Raw genomic sequence first — 24,069 nt, forward strand, 5'->3', positions numbered from 1 at the left:
ATCCCCACGATCGCTGATAAACCGAATAAGATGCTTCGATCTCGAGCCCGTTGATAAAGCACATTGAATGCAAAACCATTTCAAGTCGTCTATCCGATTACGTAAAACGTTGAATCGTTTAACAAGCGTTTGTTTACGGCGCTCGCATAAGGTATTGGAGATTAATTGAAGACCCAAAGCGGCGTGCTAAAGAGCAACTTTCTCCGTCTCGATTAAGCGACTAATTAATGTGTGGTTCACACACGGAGCGAGCCGCAGAGTCGGGGCGAGATCGGCCGACGGTAGGTTTCATTCGGCAACGTAGCGACGTGCCGCGAACGTGCTTCTACCTCTATAAGTGAAAAGGTAGTCGCATTTATGGAGCTCATGCCGATTTCGCGGAGCCGTGCGGCGCGGGCGAGGTGTAATAAATTAATGAGTGTTACTCACGTTGTGCAACTTGTAGTAGAGCCCGCAAGCGTTGCAGACCGGCTCGCCGGCCTGGTTCCTCCGCCAGAGGGTCGTGGTCGCCGTCTTGCAGTTGGCGCAGCTGGTGCCCGCCCGTCTCGCCGCACTCTGCAGCGACAGTTTTGGAAAAGAGAAGCCACAGATATCACACCCGTCACGTTGGCGTTTCGGACGATCGTCGCGCGATCATCTCGGCTAGATTTTACCCGAGCAAAATTATTAAGGGGTCAGTGCCACTTTAACGGCCCAAAAACCACGCTTATCTTTAACAATTTTGTTCACAGTAAGTAATGAAATTAATCTTTTTGGGATTTATCAGGGCGCTCTTAAATAACATCAAAAAATTTTTGTCATAATGTAAACGATTACTGTGAAAAAAATTGTTAAAGATAAGCGTAGTTTTTGGGCCGTTAAAGTGGAATGACCCCTCAAGATGCTTTTCTACTGCTTCGATCGCAACGCACTGTCTATTATGTACAATTACGCGCATTAGCGTTAATTTTTTTTCAACTGCGCACATACGAATACTAAAATGTTAGCAGCAGAGCGTATAAAGATCTATTTTTTGCCAGGGTGAGATCTGTCATGTACAATTGATGAGCAAGAGTGTTTAGTTTAATTTTCGCATGTTAGCGTATGCAAATATTGTATAGGACACTGTTAGAAAAATGGCGAAGAAACATTACTATAATTATATTGATTCTGTGTACTTAGAACAGCAGATCATGAATTAATTTTCATCTTAGTAATCGTCAAAAAGGACGAAATAACATTAGATATGTCATAAAATAACGTTTAAAGGACCTAATGAACCAGACACTGGTGTACGTGTTAATAATATTTCTATTCAAGAATAATACAAACGTTTCCACCTATAATCATAAAAGATTTTCTTATCCGACACTGCGCGTGCATAAACGCGAAGATCATTCTTTTAAACTGCCCCTCGGACAAATTGCGAGCAAGAGACACACGGTGCATGGAAATCGCGATCAGACTCGCACCGTACGAGAGAGGATTATAAGACGCGCGACGGAACGAAGCACTCTTTTAGTACGTTCGAGTCCGTTCACTCCCACGCCAGAAGCGCATTTGATCCGTCGGCTTATGCGCGGAATCAAAAAGCCACAAGCTTGACGCGGGTTAGCGTGACACATCAACCCCTCAAAATCCCTCCTGGCTGGCTGGCTGGCTGGCTGCCTGCCTGCCGGTCTGATCGACATGTCCCGAAAGAAAGAGAGGAGAGCCGATAGCGAGAGGCTTATCTCAGGGAGGCGTCTCTCGTCCTCGGAGAATGGGAAACTCGAAAACTCCGACCCCGCGTACACCTGTGTACCCTCGTCGACGGCATGCGAGTGGCAAACACTTAACGAAAAGGAGCGGGATCCGTTTTATCCCTCGGGGACTAACCGCGGCTTATTTCCCCGCATCACGGCGCGGCGCGCGAATGCACTCCCGAACGCGGGTGAGAGGGAACGGGAGCAGGTATCCCGCCGTCGGATCCGTATTATAAAATGCTCTCTTCCCCCCCCGATCCTTCCCCGGTGCGCCTATCCACCTTTCCCTTCTATCCCCGTCTCTCTCTCTGGCTCTTCCTGTTGAACCACTTACCGTTAATGGATGATACTGTTACCGAAAACTGTGCGCCGCAGGTAAATTTTAGGCGCAATGGACGTTGGCCGGGACAAATGAACAGACGATATCATCCGGCCCTTTCAAAATTACGGACCTTGAATTATCATTGCCGTTCAATGTGACAAAATGTCTTTCGAATCCGTCGCAATTATTTGAAATCATTAATTAAATATTGTATAACAATTATTGAAGACTTGTCGCGCGTTGGAGCTCATTTACCTTTAATAATGGATTTGTGTTTCGCAGTCGCAAATGTGATGCAATACCTGGCGATGTACTTCATTTAAATGTCATACTGTTTGAAACTCGCGTGTACAACTGATAAGACGAATACTTAACAAAATCGATCACTATGCCAAGATAGTGGCGGCGACGGCGCGCATAAGATGTTTCTTTTACGAAAGGCGCCCACCTTTGACCCTCCACTTTCGCCCCTTGTTCACCCCTACTCACAAACCACTTAACCCCCCCCGAGATGACACTGCACCCTGGCACTCGGAAAGGCAGGGCACCGTCGAGCGAAACTATACCTGCGTCATTGTCGGCGAAAGCACAAAATACAAGGGAACCTCCCGCCCGCCGACTCGCATAATAGCGAGCTTATTGAAATTTCTTTGAGCGAGAGGGATAGCACGCGTGTGTCCCCTGTGCGGAGCATAAAACTGCCCTCGTGTGACCCGCCCTCCCTTGCGTCACACACAATGAACTCTGAGACAGTACCCAAACGAGTGTCTCCGATTTTTTTTCCTCGCAACGCTTTTCAGGCCCCCTTTTTATCGGGCGCTCTGTCGATTCTCGGGGACAGATTCGCGGATCAGTGCGTGATCGAGGACTCGCAGTTTCCGGGGTGGTCGATGCGTGCCTAGTTATTGTAGCGAATGACGTAAAAAAAAAAGAGAATTTTCAAGATTCAGAGATAAGCGGCAACTGCCAAACGCAATTAGAACGTGAAACAGCTTTCTCATTTTGCGCCAAGATTGTTATATTAATATGCGTTTAACGTACGTTTTACTTGAAGTCGTTCGATAAATTTGCGCCGCCTCGGTGAAATCTATCGTTCTTCGATTCATTTTTGTCCCGACGTCCATCGCGAGAAAGGACCCTTGTTTACCTCGAGAATGAAGCGCAGGGGTCGGAAGGCACAGGGGAAGGAGGCTCGGGGAGGGACGACGAGTGAGAAGGTAGGTACGGTGCGGTGTGTAATCATGCCTTATCTGGCGGATCTTATCAACCCTTGCGCGCGTAGCAAAGGGGGCCCGCGGGGTGCGCTCGTGCTGCGGGGAAAACCTTCCGCCCTGGAATCAATACGCGGAGAGCCACCTCATCAATATAGCCGCGCCGCTATCTGCTCTAGATCTTTGACACCCTCGCTCGCCCCTTCGACCGGGGGGGTTGGGACAATCCGAAAATCGCCGACCGGCACCTACCGGCCATCACGTCGCGCGGCTAATGGTTATTAAACGAGAACGCGGGACGAGTTTCCAGACGAGCGGGTTCCGACTGTCCGGGGGATCATTAGCAAATGGAGAATAATTCGACCAACGGTGGCAACGCAGAATACGATGGCGTGCAACACCGGCCTTCGCAAACTCTCCCTTTCTCTCTCGAGTGAAATCATCAGAAGCGATATCGTATTTATTCGGAATACAACCGTTACGGTATTTAGTCTGTTTCTAAATAGCATTACGGAGCTTGAGTCAAGACATTTCCAAGCGTTGGAAGTCCGTCGCTCGTTACGACACGGTGTTGTTCCCGCTGGTACACGATCTCGAAATATCGCTCGACACGGCCGCTCGATGCCGACGAGCATCCGAAAGTTCCTTCGTGCAAGAGAGCGACTGACTGGTCAGGCGGCACGGTCGTGTACGCATTGCTGGGCGATTAGATCCCTGAAAGTATTCGTTCTCCACGGCAAGTCCTGTCCCTGCCATTCGCGGGACAAGAGCCTCACGCGCGCGCGCGCGCGCACGATCCTCGCCCGGCGGTAACGGCGGCCGACGTCGATCTCGAGTCGGTGCTCGCAAGCGAGTTGCGCCTATGTCCACGGCGAATTTATTTAACTCGCGCGCGTATATCCGGCGAAGGACGGGCTCCCGGTAATTGCCCCCGCATCGCGCGTATCGGGGGACTCGCGCGAGCTCGGACAATACTTTATCATCCGCTGCCGGGTGCGTTTGGAACCGGTTGCCTCCAGAAGGCAGAGCTCCGGACACTGACGGATATGACATTTCTGAAGTTCGCGGCGATCTACGTTTCTCCCGTCCCTTTATTCCTATTTTATCTCCCTCTTCTTGCTTTCTTTTTCCCATGGCCGCTACCCTTGCACTCCGCTCCCCCCTCCCCGCCCTTCCCACCAGCCTCGGATCCACAGTCGTCAGTCCTTCTCTTCCTCGCTCCTCTTCCATTTTTTTTTCTACTCTTCTTCCTCCTCTCGACCTCACGTTTCCCTCATTCGTTTTGTTTCACCCCCTCGTTGCCACCCCAACGGCGTACATCGACTCGTCTCGACGTCCCGACGGGAAGGAGGAGGAGGAGGAGGAGGAGGAGGAGAGGATGAAGAAGGGAGAAAGGGATCTTTCGCTTTCTCTGTCTCTCGGCGAATCGTACTTTTATTTGCCCTCGCTCTTCGTGCCTTCTTCGAGCGAGCGAATGAGCAAGACTCGAAGGAACGCATTCTCGAAATTGAAAACTGGATTATCAGCTTCGACGTTCGGTCCGACGGCCAATTCGACGGCCAAGCTCAGTCACACGTTCGGTGACTTTAGGTTCCGAGATTTCTCATCGTTAAGACACGAGCATACGAATTGTTATCGAATAATTAAAGTTTATATAATTGTCGTTAACGGGCAATACATCCGTCATGTATCACCAGTGTATGTGATATTTTTTAATATTTCAACATCTAATTTATAGCAAACATTTTTACAGACTCACAAGCAGATTGGCCATGTCACGTATTCCAATAAAAATAACAACATTACATTCGATAATGTAAATAGTTCGCTCCAAAAAATATATCGTAAGATCGTTTTCGTATTTTTTGAAAACATCTTTCCGACGTCTTTGAAACGCGTGTGCGGTCTGGGATTATGCGAAGTAATAGAAAGTTATGCGAAGTAATATTCAGACATATCCTTTCAGAAAGTGTCGAAGATGATTGTAAGACGCCTTTCGGGGGGTAAAAGGCGTCTTAAACAAGACGTCTTTGAGATGTGCGTTTTTTTTTAGACGACGTGTTGTTGGGCTAACATTTCTGGCGAAAACAAAAACGCGACGCCACGCGGCGAGAAGAAGCGGGAGAAGAAGCGACAGAAATGCTGTTGCGTCGCTTATCACGATAATCCTTAATGCGCTAATCCTGTAAGGAGATGAAAACGAGACGAAAGAGGAGGTTGTCTGGAGAATGTAGCTACCCGATATCAATACCAACATGATTGCGTGAGATCACGGGATCTGTCTACCGGCCAGACCATTACACATTATTAATTAGCTCGATACAGCTGATTAATGATCGAGCTCTCGATAATCCTAATAATACGATACGCAATGCTTGCGCTTCTCTCTGTTTGAAGCCATTCGACGATTCCCGCCAGAAGAATTCCGATATTTCAATCGAACGGAACTCGTCTTAATGCCTTAACGATAAGACCGAGTTCGCACGAACCCGCGCGGTTATTAATTTCAAGAAATCTACCTGCGTCGCAAGGTGATAATTAGTTCTCTTAAATTGTTACCTCAACGGCCGGATATATAATATAAATGTCCTCGCGATCAAATGCCTTGACATTAACATAATCGTTCCCCCGAGCTGTCTACAAATGAATAACAATCAAATTAGCCGTTAGATGATTAATGATATTTGGACGACGTCTTTCGTTGCGCGTGCGCGATCGCTTCCGAGAAGCTGATCTGCATTCAGAGCGACAAGATCGATGCTCTAGGTACGTCTGTGTTTGTTTCGACAATAATTACTACTTTCTCAATGTCGCGTGTCGTGACCGATCGATAACGCGCTGACAATTAACTTTGAAAAATCGTCTCGGTTAGCATACCGGTTTCATCGCGCGTGAATCGCCACAGTCCTGCTCCGATTAGAAGTTATGCGATCTCCGATGTCGGAGGAGGATGCCCCCGTCGCCCCTGGAAGTCCCGATAGACGATGTAGTTTAGAATCGCGCGGCTGAACTGAAGTTGCACCAAGTGCGATAGACGGTGCGGATTTCTCCGAGATGTTTTGGCATTTTGAGATCGTTAGAGTCAAGGAGCCCGTGTTTCGAAAGGGAACGTCAGAGATCTACATTTCAGGGATCAGCGGCGAAATCGGCTGACACTTTTCCGCGCAGGTCCGCATTGCGCGCCGGAGACTATCGTTTTACGAGCGTAGCCTCGATAACGATCTCCGTGTATCCTTGACTAAATCGTGACTAGAAGTGGCAGGGAGCGGGCGGACAGAGCGCGCCGATACACGCTCGGCTACAAACATTGTTCTCGGGATACAAATTGCTCGTACGGCGTAGCAGCAGCAGCAGCAGCAGCAGCAGCAGCAGCGGCAGCAACAGCGGTCGCCAATGATAGGGCGGAATAAATAATAGGAAGTGATGGATACAGAAAGAGAGGAAGAGGAGGCAGCGAGCTAATTTCGCCGTCGCGCTCTTTCTCCCTTTTTCCTCGAAACTGCCCTCCGGGAGACGATTCCCTGACGGAAGCTGCTTTTCCTCATTATTAGTGGAAAGCAGCTGCGCCCCGGATTCCGCTTTGCGATCTTCGTACGCGAACGGTCTCGCGCCCGGATGCAAAGACACAGATCTCTGTTATGCGCGTTCGCGCGCGACCGCGACCGATTTTGCCGACCACGTGGAACCGGCTCGGCGGAGGGCTAAGGCGAAAGATTGCGGAATCGCGGCGTGGTCTCTCTTTCTCTCCGTCTGACTGAGACCGTTTTCGAGCACGTGGACCGAAGCGGCGGACACCGAGTGAGCACGGTCTCTCGGATCGGTGGCAACCGGCGATATCTCAAGCTCTCCCGGGGAAGCGCGCAACCCCGAGGCGGCGTGTGTAATACGAATAAATACGCGGCACGTCGCGCAGTGTATACCCCGCTACTCGCTCGCGCGTTCGCGGCAGCCTGGTGCGCCTGTATGCAACGGCGCGCGCACGGCAGGCGCATAATATAATGCACCGACGGTACTGCGCGCGGCGCGCGCGCTTGTGACTGTGACAAGTAGTGGTACCACATTCCTAACACTAGCTCGCGTTCCGGCTGCTCTTGCTGCACGGCAGCGCGCACACACGGCCCTTCTCCCGGCTTCCTCCAGCATCGCCACCCTTTCCCTTTACTTATCCTTACCCCTGTTCTTCCTCCGTTTTTCCTCTTCAGCTCTCTCTCTCTCTCTCGCTCTCTCTCTCGCCCTCTCTCTCGCCCAACGTCGCGATCTAGGGTGGGGTACGAACAATGCTCGGGTCTGTGCAAAAAGTGCATCGCGGATAGTGGTACCTCGAGCCGTTCCACCGGTCGTTCGCAGGAATTACTTAACGATGATAAATGAAGCACGGAGAACATTGTGTTACGGATTACACAAGTCACATTTATGATAAAACTATTATTACTATATGTCGGCGTACAATAGCCCCGGCTAATAGGATGTGGTTGTTCCAGTTTCAGGGGATCGATATATTTTCACGACTACAACCGAGCCCATTAGCTTCCCCGACGCGACATTCTCAATCTTCCGCCGTTCGGATGAGTCCTGGGAGACTCGGCGAGCCCCCAACGGGTTGATACGCGCGCGGGGCCGCGGCGCCGATCTCTCGCGTTTTTTAGAAAATCGGTCCACGCGAACTGCATCTCGCGCCGTCTGTAGCTTCGAAGACTCCGTCTCTTCTACGACTGCTGATGAAGCTGGGCTACTCTTCGCGCTTTGTTAGGGACTCGAGGATACGGCGCCAATGAGAAATGTGGAAAGTAAGGTCGTACACACGCACTCTCGGCATCAACGCGTTAAACGATTGCGCGCCTTCTCGCCTCTCCGCGCGTATCCGATGTCTCTCCAATTTTTCTCCACCCGCAATTACATATTCCGCGCGAAATCATCCGTTTATCGAAGTCTCAAGGATACCACCGTGCACAACGTATATTACTACGTTCCGAGAATCGTGGAAAGTAAGGTCGTACGCTCCATGCATGTCGTATGCATACATTAAGTCCATCTAATTCCACTTTATCGCGCGCGAGCGGCAACGTATTCGCGTAATTACCTAATTAATCGCCGGATTGTCAGTACGAATAATAGAATTGCATTTATCGCGCATAATTCTGTATTTTATGATTTCATAAGCCGTTCAATATGCGCGCGATAAAGGCGTAAAAAGTCTATCTCTTTATCTCGACGATATAAACGTATTTCGAAAGAAATACGAGCCCGATAGGTCCTGCCACTCGCCGGGCTAATCACATTTGTCCAAGGCAACATATTATTATTATTGTTACTGCTGTTGTTGTACAAATCTCTCATATTCGAATATGCGACTGCCGATTCATCATCCGCTGAAATATTTACAATTAACGAACCGGCGTGACGGGGAACGAGGCCACGCGTGTTCGGCGTGTGATCCCACGCCAGTGGATTGGGAGGCTGCACGCGTTCTACGAAGTGCATCGCGCGGCTCGATCTCGCGGTATCGATACAGCGCGCGGCGGACGGAGACGAGGTGGCTGGAGAGGGAGAGGAGGGGAGAGGCACGAGAGAACGAGAGAGCCTAGCCATTACCGCCGCGCTGCTACTACGAAGTATGGTAGCCAATCTATATGATAAACAGCCTGTGTTAGGCGTACACGCGTGCAACCGTGTATATACGTACACGTAACGTGGTCGGCGTCCCGGTTAATAAGCACCCTGGCACAAATAATGCACGTCCGTGTCACTCGGGACCGTCTAGAGGAACCGTCGCGGGTCACCGTGTCGCGATAGGACGGACACGTGCGAAATCATCTACGCCGCGAAAGATGATACCCTACGTCCCGATGCCCGCCGATTCGACAGCGAGCGCCGATGAATTCTGCTGAATGATCGACGTCGCGGGTCCCGCGTGACGTGCGACGATATTGCATTCGCGATACGGGCACGGCGGGCACGACGGCGGGCATCGACGGTATATTCATCGAGGAAAATACATTATAATTGGTTTGCTGTTATGTGCAGTTAATGTAGAGTTGTCTCGGCGGATAATTACACCGCCCCGAGCTATTAAAATAAACGGTTCGCCAATGTCGCCATCGATAAAAATTATATTTGACATATAACGTTCATCGTACGCGAGTATTATTATTAATTTAGAAATATCACGGCCGCGCGCGTGACGTAACGCGGCGAAACCAAGCTTTTTTTTTCTCTGCCGCCAATCTCGTTCCGCCTACGCGGCGAGAATTTTCTCTTAATGTGTGCCCTGAAAATCGGCACTTTGAAGAACTTTGCGAGAGCTTTTTGAAATGTTACCACACATTTTACTAGTAATTATACTTGGTATACATTTTGTTAGAAAGCTGTCAGAAAATTCTCCGAAATGTCGCGTTGTCCCACGATTACATGATTTTCGGGATAAATTTTCAGAGAAAACGAAATTTTCATTTCTCCTTATACTTCTTGACAATCGTGTAAGTTTTTTGTACCTTTTTCACGCTTATATTCTTTAACTCTGTTTTTGACACACGACAATTTCATAGTCTTCAGATTTGGACTGGCTGGCACTTGTCTGACTTTAGAATGTAATCAAGACGCTTTTCACCTGAAAGGGACCGGACTTCTCGGTCGAAACGTTGTGCAATTCCTTTAATAAATTATCGCCAGGTCAAATAATTTTGCCCATTGCGTTTTATTTCAATTAATCGCCGACGACGAAAAAACTCTCGATATTGTTTTAAGAGAAAATTCTCTCCGCGTCTCGGATCGCGTTGTCTTCTCCTAAATCGCGAGCTTTTCATTAAACCGAGCCGCAGCTCTCGTAGGAGCTCCGTCGCGTAGCGATACGCCATAAATCACCGGGCCGGCTGAGTTTCAGACTTCTATCGCCGTATTATCGTATCGCGGCGATACGATCGTTACGATTATCACGACAAAGCGCGGGCGGGCGTCTCGCCGCTTTATTCAACGGCGCAGAGAAATATCTACGCGCTCGCTCGCTCACCCGTTGCTATTCCGGAGAAGCTGAAACGAGACATTGAACAGACCTTGGTCGGGTAACCAACCTTTCACTCATCTTCCATCCACATAGAGAACGCGCCGCGGAGATCGACGAGGCAAATGATTTTCACCGTGCACACGCCATGACGTAGCCGACCACGCCATTCCGCCGATTGACTCTGCCTTTCTAATAGCGCCGCTGGCCGGCCGACGAGCCCAAAGAACGGCGGCTCAAATTGTTCGCAAATATAATGGCCGCCGCCTGACACAGATAGATTTTATAATATCGCGCCGATTACGTCACACGGGAGAATTTATCCGCTCGTGCGGGAGGAGGGTGGGAGGAGGAGGGGGGGGGGGGAGAGGGGTTTACCGGTCCGGAATCGAATTACGCGCCATCGGTAGGATACAATAATTATATCGTTAACGCGATAAACCGCGCATATCGCAGCCTGATAGGCAAATCGCGTTAATCTCCGCCAAGAAGTACACCTGATGAGGATAAACTGGCGTCGGCGTCACTTAGCCTCGGACGTGATATAAATTTTCCCTCTTCGTTTATCTTTTCCCCAAGAGTGACAACTAAGGTAATCGGTTAGCAACAGATCTTTTTTGTTCTCGCATTCTATTAACGGTCTTCCTTTTGGTCAATTCTCTTCCTCTATCGATGCGTTAAGGTCGCGAAAAGGACTTTTGGAATCGATCGTCGCGGCTGCAGAGCTGTTGACGCGACGGACTGCAGCGTCTTCCTTGCGATTTATCTCGTTTAACAAATTTACTAAATTGTTCGATTTCTTAATTGTCGCGTCCCTTCAAACTCGTAATATTTTACATAGGTGTCTATTAATGTATGCGCCCTCAGAAAGAAAAATATTCTAAACGCATTTGTACTTCTCACAACCTCATAGTATAAAACTAAGACAATGTCAAAACAAAATCAATAATTCTTATTCTCCTCTGTCGAATTAAAAAAGATTGACTTACTATATTGAGACAAGAGTAACTTTATATATTCTTGCGTTTAGAATGAATTTTCCCATCTTACACCGCACGAAGTTGGCACCGCGATATTCGACAAAAGACAATGCTATCATTTTATTCTAGATTTTCGAATTTTCCATTTAAGCTTAAAATATGTTTCTCTATAATAAATATGATTGGCGCTATATCGATCCTGTTTTTTGATACATTCAAATGTAATAGCATTGGATCCGGAAATCTGTTCTGTGGGTGTGTATTCCAACGTGAATCAGGTTTATTTAATTTAATACTGCTTGATATTGTGCAAAAAACCTGTGCAATTTGTAACGGGCGGGCCTCGGGACGTCGTTGTACAAGAGTTTAATATATCTAGTCCCGTTAGAATTAATCTCAAAGAATAATCGCGACAGGAACACGTCGAATCGGGGAAATGGCAATGAAGGATGCGGGACGATTTCAGGATACAAACTCGAGCGCAAGTGATCTCGCGGTATGTCCCGTACACCCACACGTTGGAATACATTCTTACATGCCCGCGAGTAAAGGCCTTTGCACACTGTGTGACGCACGTGGCGATCCGATTCTGAAACTTTAACTCTAAAGCAGTTTAATCCGTTATGGGCCACCGGCAATCTACGGGCTGTGGATACTGCCAGGTGCCAAAAAATTCAGGACATTAGATCAGAATACGGAAAGTTATGAAAAAAAAAATTGTTTCCACACTTTCGAAATGGCAGACCAATATGGCGGACCAAATTTTCAAGGAAAGCCATCTTTTCCGGTAAAAAGTTATATGTACAATGCAAAATTGCGGCAGTATCAGCGGAAGGCTCTCAAGTTATAATTTATGAGCGAGCCACTTGTCATTTGACCGAAGTACGTCACTTAATTAAGCTGCGATCAGGCTGGCCGAAACGATAAATCACGGTGTCTCTGCTCTGCTCGTACGAGAGCTGCGGCCCGCGGTATTTTCATTTAATAAGAAAATAACAAATTGTACCCGGCTTTGGCAGCGTTTGCACGTGACTCGCGTTATGTAATACTTGTTGCACAACGCGGCCGTTTCAACGAAACGCAGTGTGCAGGAGCTTTAACGATCTTTCTCGTGCGTGCCCGCGCTGCCAGTTGAGGCCGAACACGAGGCCGGGGAGGAGGAGAGGGCCTCCGCGCGCTCGCGGTGAATTTATTTAAATTGCGAGCAATGTTCCACCGTGTTCAGCAGCTTCTTCTGCCCCGGCACAATCGAAATCGAGCAAAACGAGCCGGGCCGGAGTCGATGGCGTGTATAGCGGGTCGCCGGTTTATAAGGCGGGGAGGAAAGCCGAACGGTGGATCGCCCCGTGGGACGACAGGCACCGAAACCACCTCCGTAGCGTGTGTCTCTCGCTCCTTCGCGTCCTTTTTTTTCCTCCTCTTTCCCCTGCCTCTCTATCTCTCCCGTCTTTTCACCTCTCCTTCGTCCCGCGCTCCCGTCTGCTTAAACGAACCACCCCCGTGAGAACCGCTCGTCGATGACGACAGGCCCCGGTCGGTTGAGAACGGCAACGACAGAGACAATGGATCGGCTGAGAGCTGATTGATAATATGTCAGAGAGATACGTGCCTTAGTAAATTGGCGCGAAAGTGTTTCGTTCTGGCCGTTCGAGGGACCGCCTGGTTTCTCCCGGGGCACGTAACGCTCGGCGCGAGATTCTTTTCTTAAATTTCCCGCGTCGTCGCTACGTCATCGTCGGGCCGCTCTTTCCACTCGCGATTGCAGATATTAAAAGTAGGATTGAAAAATCGCAAGGCGGAAAGCATCGACGCACGAAATCGCCCGGCGATATTTAACGGTCGCTGCGCCGCGAGCACGGGAATGTAATCATCGTCTTGCGAAAATGAGCGATCGCGCTCTCTGCCTGCGCGGCGCAGGATCGTTGCCCGGCCATCCGTCGCCATTCGTTCGCATCGAGAGCGCGGTAATAGGAATTTTTGCAAATAAGTCTATATACGCCCGGGCGATATCATTAAATAGATACCCGGCAGCTATCGAGCCGGTTTCCGGCTCACGGTGCACGACGCGTGCGCGCGTCTCGCGCACGGTGTAATTGCGGCAATCCGGAATGCATCCAGCGCCCTGCGCTGCAACTGGCACTATCTCTCCCGGCGCTACTTAACTTCTCGTCAAATTGAACCACTACGTTACCTAATTGCATTAATTTATTACTCAGGCCTGCGCGGAAAGATTATCGGCGACACGCGAACGTAAAAACAAATCTCCCCGCGCCTTCTTCGTCCTCGCGTTTCGTACGATCCCGCGGTCTAATTATGCGCGGTCCGCGACGAATACGATAATGAATCATTTAATTAAGAAACCGTCAGTCCCCGTCACGACCGTCAGCCGATTTTTTTTTCACGAATTACGGCAGAACGAAAGGGGAACGTACCAAGCTTGAGCGCCGAGGCGCGTATAACGGTTCGTACGAGAACGACAAAATAAAGGAGCGTGTAATTAGCTGACAGCATGCTGAAGCCTCGGTTTAGAGTCCAAGTGTACGTTAACCGCGAGGCGGAGGCTTCTTTTTCGACGAACTTGACCATTTTGTTAATGCTTCGGAATAAACTCGCGTCGAAGGCAAATCAGTCGCGAAATGCACCGAACGGCGTCAAGAGCTTCCTCCCTGCACCCACAGAAAAACTTTCCGGGCGCTATTACACTTGAATGTATCATAAAATAGGATCGATATAAATTTATAAAAATCAAAGGTGTCCCACCAAAGCCCTATACTCCTTCGTACAGGAGCCACCTTAAATGAAAATTTTTTTAATCTAGAATAAAATGATAGCATTGTCTTTTGCCGAATATCGTGGTGCCAACTTCGTGCGTTGTAAGATGGGGGGAAAATTTATTCTAAACGCAAGAATATATAAACTTACATTTATACAAGTTTCTCTTGTCTCAATATAGTAAGGGGAGAATAAAAATTATTGACTTTAATTATTGACTCTTTGCGTTTTCAATTCTGACTAATCTTCAATTTATACAACGTTATATTTTCTTGATTGAAACTACTATGTACCTATTTATGTATTTATTTAATTATTTGTAATTTATATGCGCTGATGAAAGCGCCGTGTGCCGAAACGCGTGCGCAATCCCAGATTGTTAAATGTAATTATATTTATATTCAATAGTAAAATATCTTTATCAATACTGCCAACCGACAGAGCTCGTTAAACTTGGCCTCCTTATTTACGTCATTGTTATTTCAAATAGAACACGAGCGTTATCCTTCTATATGATATTGCCTTATTTTTACACTAAACGAGGTTGCGAGAAATAGAAATGCGTCAAGAATATTGTTTGTCTCGGTAACAGAAATCCTTTCCGAGGGTGCGAACTCGAGAGGCTTTAGACACTTTTCAACTTCGGTTTGGGAATTATGGCATTTCCTGCGGATATTTCGTAACCGTCCAAAGGCCAGAACGAATTGAATTGCCTTATTCGTGGGATATCCAGCTCGGTAGAGTCGGTATATTAATTGCACTCGACATTATTGTTAGAGTTTTCCGAGCAGAACCGGGATTCTATCGAAACTTTTCCGCGTGCCGCCCGAAGCGGAACGTGGCTGGTAAGAGAGAGAGAGAAGGACGAGGAAGAAGTAAAAAAAAGAACCGAGAAAGAGAGAGAGAGAAAGAGAGCGAGAGGGTGGAGAGAATGCATTCGCATACGAAATAAAGTGGCGTATTTACACGGTGAGATCGCAGTATACATACGTACGGCCGACTGTAAATTACACCGTAAATCGTAGGGTGTTATTTGACCGGAGAGGAAAGGAGGATCGCGCGCGGTGCCCGACGAGGACGGGAGACGAGAGCCCGGCGGTGCGAGGAGGAAGGAGGAGGAGGTGGAGGAAGGCGGGAAAGGAAGATACAACGACGGCCAAGTTTATGGAGCGCGAGATGATTTACGGGACGATAGTTGAAAACAAGTCTCACGGATCAAAAGACGTGTAAATTGCCCGGTTATGCACCACGAGCGTCTTACGTCCGCGCGCTGCCTCACGCCGCCAGACAATGGGTTAATAACACGTGGCCGCGTTAATTATGCATTCAAATACATATTAGAGAGTGCCGCCGTAGGCAGATTTCAATTTGTTTGCCCTGCGAAATTAAGCCATTCGTTATAGCCTTCGTCGGTGGACGGTATAAAAAAATTGCAACTCATTATCCGGAAAAGTAGATCGTCGTACGCGAAGTCACGTCGGCGACGCGGACTTTACCGCGGATAGTGCGCGCCGTGCGCGCAACATTCTCGCGCCGCTCGGCGTGCCTCGTAATTTCCACGAGATGACAAGACTTCGCATTGAAGCCGTTCGGCCCTCTAAACAAACATAAAGCTGTTGGACGCTCGTTAGTTATTGCGGTAGCAGGAAGCGCCTCGTACGATCGAGCGAATCGTTACAATGCGCAGTGACACGAGAATGCATTCGAACGTATCGGTACACCGGCGTTCAACCTGCTCACGTGGTGCGAAGGACCGCGTAATTATCGCGTTTTTTTTTTACGCTTTTGATGCTTCGCATTGCGTGGCTCGAGCGTCACGACGCTCCGGCGCATGTAGAGGAAAGTCCTCTATTAGGAGGTGAGCTCCTAATACGAGATAGCAGAGTTTTTGCCGAATTAATAGGCGTTACCTATTGGTTTCATCGCGAATTTATTGCCCTCGGAGTGAAATCTGCGGAAAATTTTAGTGGAAAATTCATGGTTAGATCGTGCAATCGCTGCGAATAAAGATCCGCGATTCAATGTTGAGGTTGAAAACCTGCTATCTCATAATAGGGGACTTTCCTATACGAGCAACTCGTGACAGAGCCGCCACGAAATGCGCTCGTTAATTCGATCGTTCGTACACGACGAGGTTTAAAAATTGCGATTTGCAAAATTTGCGATTTACACTCGGGTAAAATCCCGATGGTGCTTTCCGCAGATTCCCACGCTTCCGCGCGGCAATTCAGCGCGGTTGTGCAGCCGATTATAATTGCAGCCACGAAACCAGGAATTCGATGTTTCACATTGGAGGGGGGGGGGGGAAGTTTTTTTTCTCCCGCACTTGCGTGTCCATTACGCGGAGATAAATATAATTGCGGGGATAAGCGCCGAGATCGAGATTAATGACGAGCGAACGATGGAAATCGGGGGATTGTTTACAGATGATAATGCAATTAGTCTCGCGTCGGCCAGGACAACGCGCGGCCGGTTTCTTCGGAAGCGTTTATTCCGCTCCTGATTTGGCCTCCTCCGCTCGCACTTCTCTCCGGCGACGGCAACGACCGCGTGGGCAGTGAATTACGAGGTGAGCCCCCGGGGCGCGCTCCAGAAGAAGGCGCGCGGGAGAAAAAAAGGGCGCAGCTACTCCGCGCTCCTTGTTTCAATGGAACATAAATAAAAATTGTCTCCTCCGCTACCGAAAGCTGCCTCTGCCCGTCGCTGCCGTTGCTGCTGCGCTCTTTATTTGCAACCGCCTGCATCTTCCCTCGGCTCCCTTTTCCACTCGCTTTCTCTTTATTAATAAGATACGCGAAGTCGCGCGCCGCGCGAGAATGGGCATAGTCAACGGAAACGACACGTGGCTGTGCAAAAATGATTTAGGGTAATTGCGAGTCGCCGCGAGGGCCGAAACTACCGCGAAGCCCCCGCGCGATGCAGGTAAACGTCGCGAAAAGGGAAGATCGAGAGAACTGCAGAAGTTCGAGGCGCTCTCCCGGTACCAATTTCAAAATAGAATTCCAGAGGGGTGAATTATGTCGTCCGGGCACCCGAGGCGAACGGGCCACCCCTTGTACGCGTCTGTACGCGCGCTAACCGTGTGCGTGCGTATGCGTGCGTGTCCGTGGCCACAATTGGGGCCCCTCGATCCTCGATTTATGACTTTGCCTAACTGCTCGCGGCCACTGTCGAGGCTGTGCTCGAGTCCGAACTTCAGTTGAACCGTCAACCGCAAAACCCTTCAGACTCCTTTTATCCGCGATATATTATTTACATACGCTTCATTCTCGTAATCGCACGCGCTATAATGATAGAGATAATGAGAAACTTGCGAGCAAAAGTCGATATCGATTATAATTGTGTCGCAGTCACCAAAAACTAAGGTGATGAGCGAGTCTCGGTGAAATACGTGTGCTTTCTCATTTCTTTCAATTTTCAGTGGTTGGCAGTCGGGAAAAATTAGAGGAGTCTTCTATTATGAGAAAGGATCCTAATATGAGACAGCGGTGTTACATTATTAGGCATCATCAGTCGATTCCACCAGGAATTTGTTGCCCCTGGGGCGAAATTTGTTTAGCGGAGAATTAATTGTTAGATCGCGTAATCGTCGCGAAGAAAAAAATGCGCGATTGAATTTGGGTATTGAACCCCTGCTATTTCGCAATAGAGGATTCTCCTCGAAAGGTTAAGAACTAAACGAGTTTCGCCATTCGTGGAATTTACGATTCAGGTTGCGTATCCCGCGTTTCGTTAGTATCGATTTGTATTTACAAAATTGTGATGGGAAATTAATCGCCGAGGTATTAATAACGCTTCTGTATCGCTGTTAATCATCGGATGGATATCAGCAATATCTCGAGATTAGTTTTACATATCACTGAGAAATCTGAGAGATTGAGCGAATCTCTCGCGATTAAATGAAAATACAAGATTCATCTGCGTCTCTCGCTTATAAAGAATTAACGCGGCGTCGTATGGGAGATTTATCTCGCGGCCGACTCCAGCGATCGCGTGGCGACTTCATTTTCCGCGCCTCGTCCTCATCCTCGTCGTCGTCGTCGTCGTCGTCGCTGTCGTTCGCAGATATTTATATGCGCGCGTCTCCAGCGATTCCGCGTGTACACGGCTTTCCACAAGGATAGGCATCTATAATTCAAGGCGTTACAAGCAAACGATCCTAGAATGGCGTAAATCACGACGGCGTTGGATCCTACTCAATGCAGCGGAGCCCGAAGTCTTACCTCTCCTCCGCTCGCGGCGAAGCGACGGTATGACTAAATCGCATTGTCTTCGTTAATCGATCTTCGAGGAAGCGCAAAGAATTGCCTCTGCATAAATCCCCGTGTCAATATCTTGGAAAGGAGCCTCATTTCAATGCATATCCTGGCGCAGTTGAGTTTTCGAGATAAATCGCAAATCCTCATCATTCTTATTCTTATAAATTTTCATTTGCTATTTTAAATCAGCGTCGGACACACCTTTCCGTCATGTACCGAGCTGTTAAAATAGGGTAAGGTGACCAAGTTCGGGTCAGGTGGTCAATTCTGTGTCCCACGCACTTAAGCGTGTACCGCCAAAAATTGGAGGTGCGCGTTGAAATAAAAAGTATACGTAATTACGAGGTACATAAAAATCCACCAAAATAGGAGGGAAGATAGCACCTAGAAATTAGGAGTCTTTTCTTCACGGAAACATGTCTTGTTGGTGGATGCCCACAATAATTCACTTAAATCTTGCTCCTTTACATATTTACAACTTTGAGCTACGTCGTCGATATCGTGAGAGGCATCGATGCGTTTTTACGTCGTTTATTAGTGACTCATCAAATTGTTGATCCGAATCTGGGTATCTGATACGAGTTTCGTCACCTTATCCTGAAGTGAAATGATAAATCTTGCCGGGGGGGAAATCCATAAATCTTACTTGGACAGACGTCCAAATCGTTTTCCCGTCGACACTAAAGATTTTGAGGCGAGCGCAAGGTGCACCTCCGTTAATATCACGACCACTCCGGTCGCTCTCAACGTGTGCCGTTAAATTATAGTTGTTTGCGCGATTAACCGTGTTCCGTATTTGCATGCGAGACGGCTGATTATCATCTGAAAATGCTGCCGCCGCGCGACTTTGCCCGCCGAAAGGGACATGCATTAGCGCTGAAAGCCGCGAACGTGCTTTTTCACGGTCCGGCAGGCCTTGACCGTGTGCCACTTGATACTTAACGGGAATGCAGCCGATACTTTGGAGCTGGAGCGCGGCCGATATCGCCACACCGTCCTAGAAGGTGGAAAATGTCACGCGTGCTCGGGTGAACAAGCGCGGCGTCCTTGTCTGTTCTATATCCACGCCGAAAGTACCTTGTCGTCGACTCTCACTCGTCCTTCTGCCCGTGGATAAAATCGACCCTTCCAGTCCTGACGTATCGCGATATTACGCCGTGCAATTAACAGCGGTCGCGATAGCCTCCATCGCGAGCGGCGCGAGCACGAGCGAGCGTTAGCCCAAGTTAGCCGGCGCGGCTCGTTCCCGTTACTCGCCGCTGCAACCGCGCGGCGATCACGCGCGTCAATACTTCTGCCACACAATATCTATCGCGATATACAGTACACCATGACGCAATACTTTATTACACATTATATCCGGCGAGCGTCATCGACACGACTTCCAGCTCCCTGTAATTTCGCTGACAGGCAAATTGCGCGTTGCGCACTCCGGCTCGTGGTCGCGATTTTTACCTCTCCCTCCCGCAGCCTCCTTTTCCTCCGGCCACACCGGCGGGAGAGGAGGATATCTTGGCCGATCCGCGGATCGTAGCCGGCGTGCGCGCGCGCGCGCGGTGGCCACGCTGAGACAAATGGCCGTAAAACGAGCGCGCTAATGATCGGGAAAATCGGTGCTTATTGAAAAGCATTAGATTACAGACGAGCGGCGAGACGATGCGCCGGTGCGCGCGCGTGCAGACGGATAATTGCGATTCGCTCGCTATAATCTGCAGTTAGATAATATACGGTATGATACCATCCCCCTGGCCGCACGATTACCATACAGTTAGCATCCGTGTGCGCGTGCACACACATTGCGCAAACGTGAGTCGGTTCGCTAGTCGTCGGATGCTACCTTAATGGCATCATCAACCTCGCCGATGACCGGCGTGCGAAACGCGCCCGTGAATCGCGATTACGCCGATTTCCACCGATTTTATAATCGAGATAATGGGACTGCGTATAAATCTTTATTACTGTTACACACTCCGACGCTCGTCGTACCCAGGTTAGACGGGGATATAATACGCGCGCTCACGCCCGGCGTTCTTAATAGCGGCCGATTGCCTTTTAATAGTATCGCGGCCGTTAACGTCATCGGTAGATATCGTACTCTCGTTTCATTATTCGCTTAATCCCTCTCCGTGACAAGTCGGCTAATTAAATTAAATAAGTGCGTTACATGTCGCCGAGCACACATCGCCATTTTTCTTCCCTACCCTCCGCCCCGCGTGCCGTCCCTCGAAAGCGGTTTACCTTATACACGCGCGACGACTCGTTCGCTCGTCGTAAAGTATCGGGACACACTTTACGACTCTGTGCCACTTGGTGCGTAACTTTGACGCGGGGATACCTTGAGCGCCGGCGTGCCGATAGTTAACGACACCGTCGTTCTCAGAGCCCAAACGGGCCACGCCGCGCTCCTCGATCTCCCTGGACGCCGGTCTCCCGCGACTTAGCCCGGCCCGTGGAAATTAAATCGAGCGCATTACCGCCACACGGGGGCCCGATCTCTCGGCCGCGATCCATTCGCGATAAGCCATGCAAATTCGCGCAGCACGGCCGCAAAGCGTCGATTCCCTACGCGCGGACAAACGAGCCTCGTTCGACTCGACTTCCTCTCAATGCACCTCGGCGCAATGAACGTCGCGGCGGAAGTCGACGCGACTTCTCTCCTCGCTCTTGTCAATAATTATCGAGAAGGGAAAAATCCATCACCGCGGCCGCTGCGTAATGTTGATTTATGCGGGGCATTCTAATGATTTGGTGCAAAAAAAAAGAGTCGAGATGCTCATCTCGACGAGAAAATCGCTTGATATCCGCGAGGCTTTCGAGAACCCGCGCAGACGGACGAGTCTCGGAGTTGACACAGATTTTCTCGGGAGACGCGGGAGGTTCGGGAATCTCCGTGTCCGCGGTACAACCCGCGGGAATTATTTGCGGCACCGCGCTGCTGCTCTTCGTGGCATCGCCTGAAAATCCACGTCGGTAGCGACAGGGTATGCATTTAAACCGAGTATGAATCACCGCGATCTAACGATCGATATCGCGCGCACTCGCTCGCTTCCTCTCTCGCTCGCACGCACGCTTTGCTCGCCCGCCCCGGCACTTACAGCGTGAAAGTAACGAAACGAGTTGCTCGTACACAAATTAATCGGCCGCTATCATTAGCGGCATTAGTCGTAACGCCTCGGCCGCATGTGTCGCATATTATATAGAATTATCCGACGCGTTATTATTGCCGATGTTACTCCATAAAAGCGCACCGTAATCGCGGGAAACTCCATTCGCACTTCATACCGCGGGCAAACGATTGTAATTACATTATAACGATTTATACGCTGGATACACATTGATTTAACGACCGACGCTGACCACGCGGGAAGGTTGCCGGCGCGGGGGAAAAAAATCGAACGAGATTAATATAGATATTAAGCTTCGAGAGTCGAGAGAGTTATAATTACAGCGATCATAACTGTAATTGGACAAAGTTGTCAGATCCTCGGCCGGAAACGTAACGCCCGCAGCTCGCGGAAAAATCTCGGATTACGCAATGGTGAATCCTCGATTCGTCTTGATCCTCGTCGGTCCCGGCACCGCGATTAGATCGTCGGATAAGGAAATCCCGATGCGTTGTAACATGGAAAAAGAATGCAATTGCGCGAAACGAAGGGGGGGGTGGGCGAGAGGGGGAGGTGCGGTTGAATTTCCGTGTACCTGCGTCTGGCGCGCGAGCCGTCGCTCGCCGCGGCGGAGAAACCGCGTGTTAAGTGTGTTAAAGAGTGCTCTAGTGAACTTTTAGTCACGGCCACACCCAGCCTCCGTCCGAGGCAAGGCTGGACCTCTTACACACACCCACACTCCGGCCGTGTACTTTCGTCCGGACATATTCCACGTAACGGGTGTCCGCGGCGTAGGCAAGACGATCGCAGAAAGGGGAGAGAAGGAATTCCGTCTCCGCGTGGATACGCTCTTAAGCGTGCACCGTCTAGAACTGGAGGTGCGCGTTGAAATAAAAAGTATACGTAATTACGAGGCACATAAAAACCCACCAAAATAGAAGGGAAGACGGTGCCTCGAAATTAGGAGACGGTACCATGAACGGTACCTCCAAATGATCGTCATATATCCATTATTACCTCACGTATCTTGCACCTCGCGCTAATGTACCGGGAAAAACATCTTCCCTCCTATTTTGCTGGATTTTTATGTACCTCATAATTACGTATACTTTTTATTTTAACGCGTACCTCGAATTTCACGGTACCACGCGATTAAGGGCCAGTTTCACAAACGTCGGTTAACTGCTAACCGAAGGTTAATTGATCCGCTGTCTCTTCTTAAATAATAAGATGAAAAAAGATAGGGAGTCGACTGAACCCTAGTTAACAGTTAACCGATGTTTGTGAAACTGGCCCTAAGAGCGTACGAGGCCCAGTGAGTTAACTACGCGACGTGTGCTGCGCGTAGACTGCAGACAATATATACTAGACTGCTATTATACCTTCGAGCTGAAAAGCGAGGCAAGAGTTCTGCCATGGCTTGTTAGGTAAATAAAGTATGTGTGCATCGGTGTGTCACATTACTTTACTTACCTAGCAAGACATGGCGGGACTCTTGCCTCGCGTTTCAGCTCGAAGGTAGCAGTCTATGTAGCAAAGTCCTCTATAGAGATAGAATCCTAATATGGGATAGCGGGGTTTCGGTTTAATTAATAGACATCATCAGTTGATTCCGCCATGAAATTATTGCCCTTGGAGCGAAATCTGTTTAGTGGACAATTTATTGTGGGATTGCGTAATCGTTGCGAAAAAGATTGGCGATTGAATTTGGGCGTTGAAAACCTGCTATCTCGTATTAGAAACTTATCTCATAATAGAGGACTTTCCGGTATATAGCAGTCTGTGGCGTAGACGCACGGAATCTCGGAAATAACGACGGATTTTAGCAATCCAGCTTCGCGCGAGTCGCAAGAATTATTCTAGCGCTATCGATACTGGAGTCCTCGTTATTTATTAATTTTTCTTTTTGAACAGAATTGTGCCGTGCGTTAAATTAATCTGTGATACTGTCCTCGACATCGCGGATTATTATTATTTTCAGGCACGCACGTGAAAATCGTTAACCACTAATTAGCAGACGCGAAATAATAGACCAGATACGAGGCTATCCGCGCTATTTTCGATCGGCCGTTAATCGTTACCGTGCCTCCTTTATAATCGTTATAATCACCGCCGTGCCGATGCCGACGTCATTGCCAAGAGCATTTATTATCCGCCGCCCATTTCTATCAGTGGCGAGATCCTCTTACGCATATAAAGTAGAACTATCCGCGTGTAAAACGGTTAAGAGCGGATACCAATCATAGACTAATTATTTCGCATCATCGTCGTCGTCGTCGTTGCAGCGGGCGTCCACCGGACGGCAGGCGACGTCGCGACAGTGACATTCTTGTCGCCGCGAAATAAATCTCCAAAAGTGTTACGCCGCAATTACCGCGCGACGTCACAGTTTCAACTGTAATTTCCAATTTACGCGAGTTTTTCTTTGCGGAGCGTCTAATTACGCGGCTTTTAACGTGACGCGGGAAGTAATCGCGACACGCACGTTCTTCTGGTGTACATTCGTACTTCATCTTTTAAGCTAATATCCAAAGTGCTTTGCATAACACAAATTGATGCATACTTTCAAGCAAATTCTTGCTCCTGGCATTCTCTCTCCTCTCTCGCTCTCTCTCTCTCGCTTTCTCTCTCTCTCTCTCTCTCTCTCTCTCTCTCTCTCTCTCTCTCTCTCTCTCTCTCTCTCTCTCTCTCTCTCTCTCT

The 24,069-nt window shown here is 49.0% G+C and overlaps 1 protein-coding gene across 1 annotated transcript in view; it reads right to left on the minus strand.

Moving 5' to 3' along the window:
* LOC105569491 (GATA-binding factor C-like) overlaps positions 1–24,069 on the minus strand; it is an 85,167-nt gene that overhangs the window by 12,806 nt on the left and 48,292 nt on the right. The window contains exon 5 of the mRNA XM_012026001.1: positions 430–564. Coding sequence (XP_011881391.1) covers positions 430–564 — 135 coding nt within the window. The remainder of the gene's footprint in view (positions 1–429; positions 565–24,069) is intronic.

Source organism: Vollenhovia emeryi, unplaced genomic scaffold, assembly GCF_000949405.1.
Source record: "Vollenhovia emeryi isolate VEMERY1.0 unplaced genomic scaffold, V.emery_V1.0 DF939124.1, whole genome shotgun sequence".
Lineage (NCBI taxonomy): Eukaryota > Metazoa > Arthropoda > Insecta > Hymenoptera > Formicidae > Vollenhovia > Vollenhovia emeryi.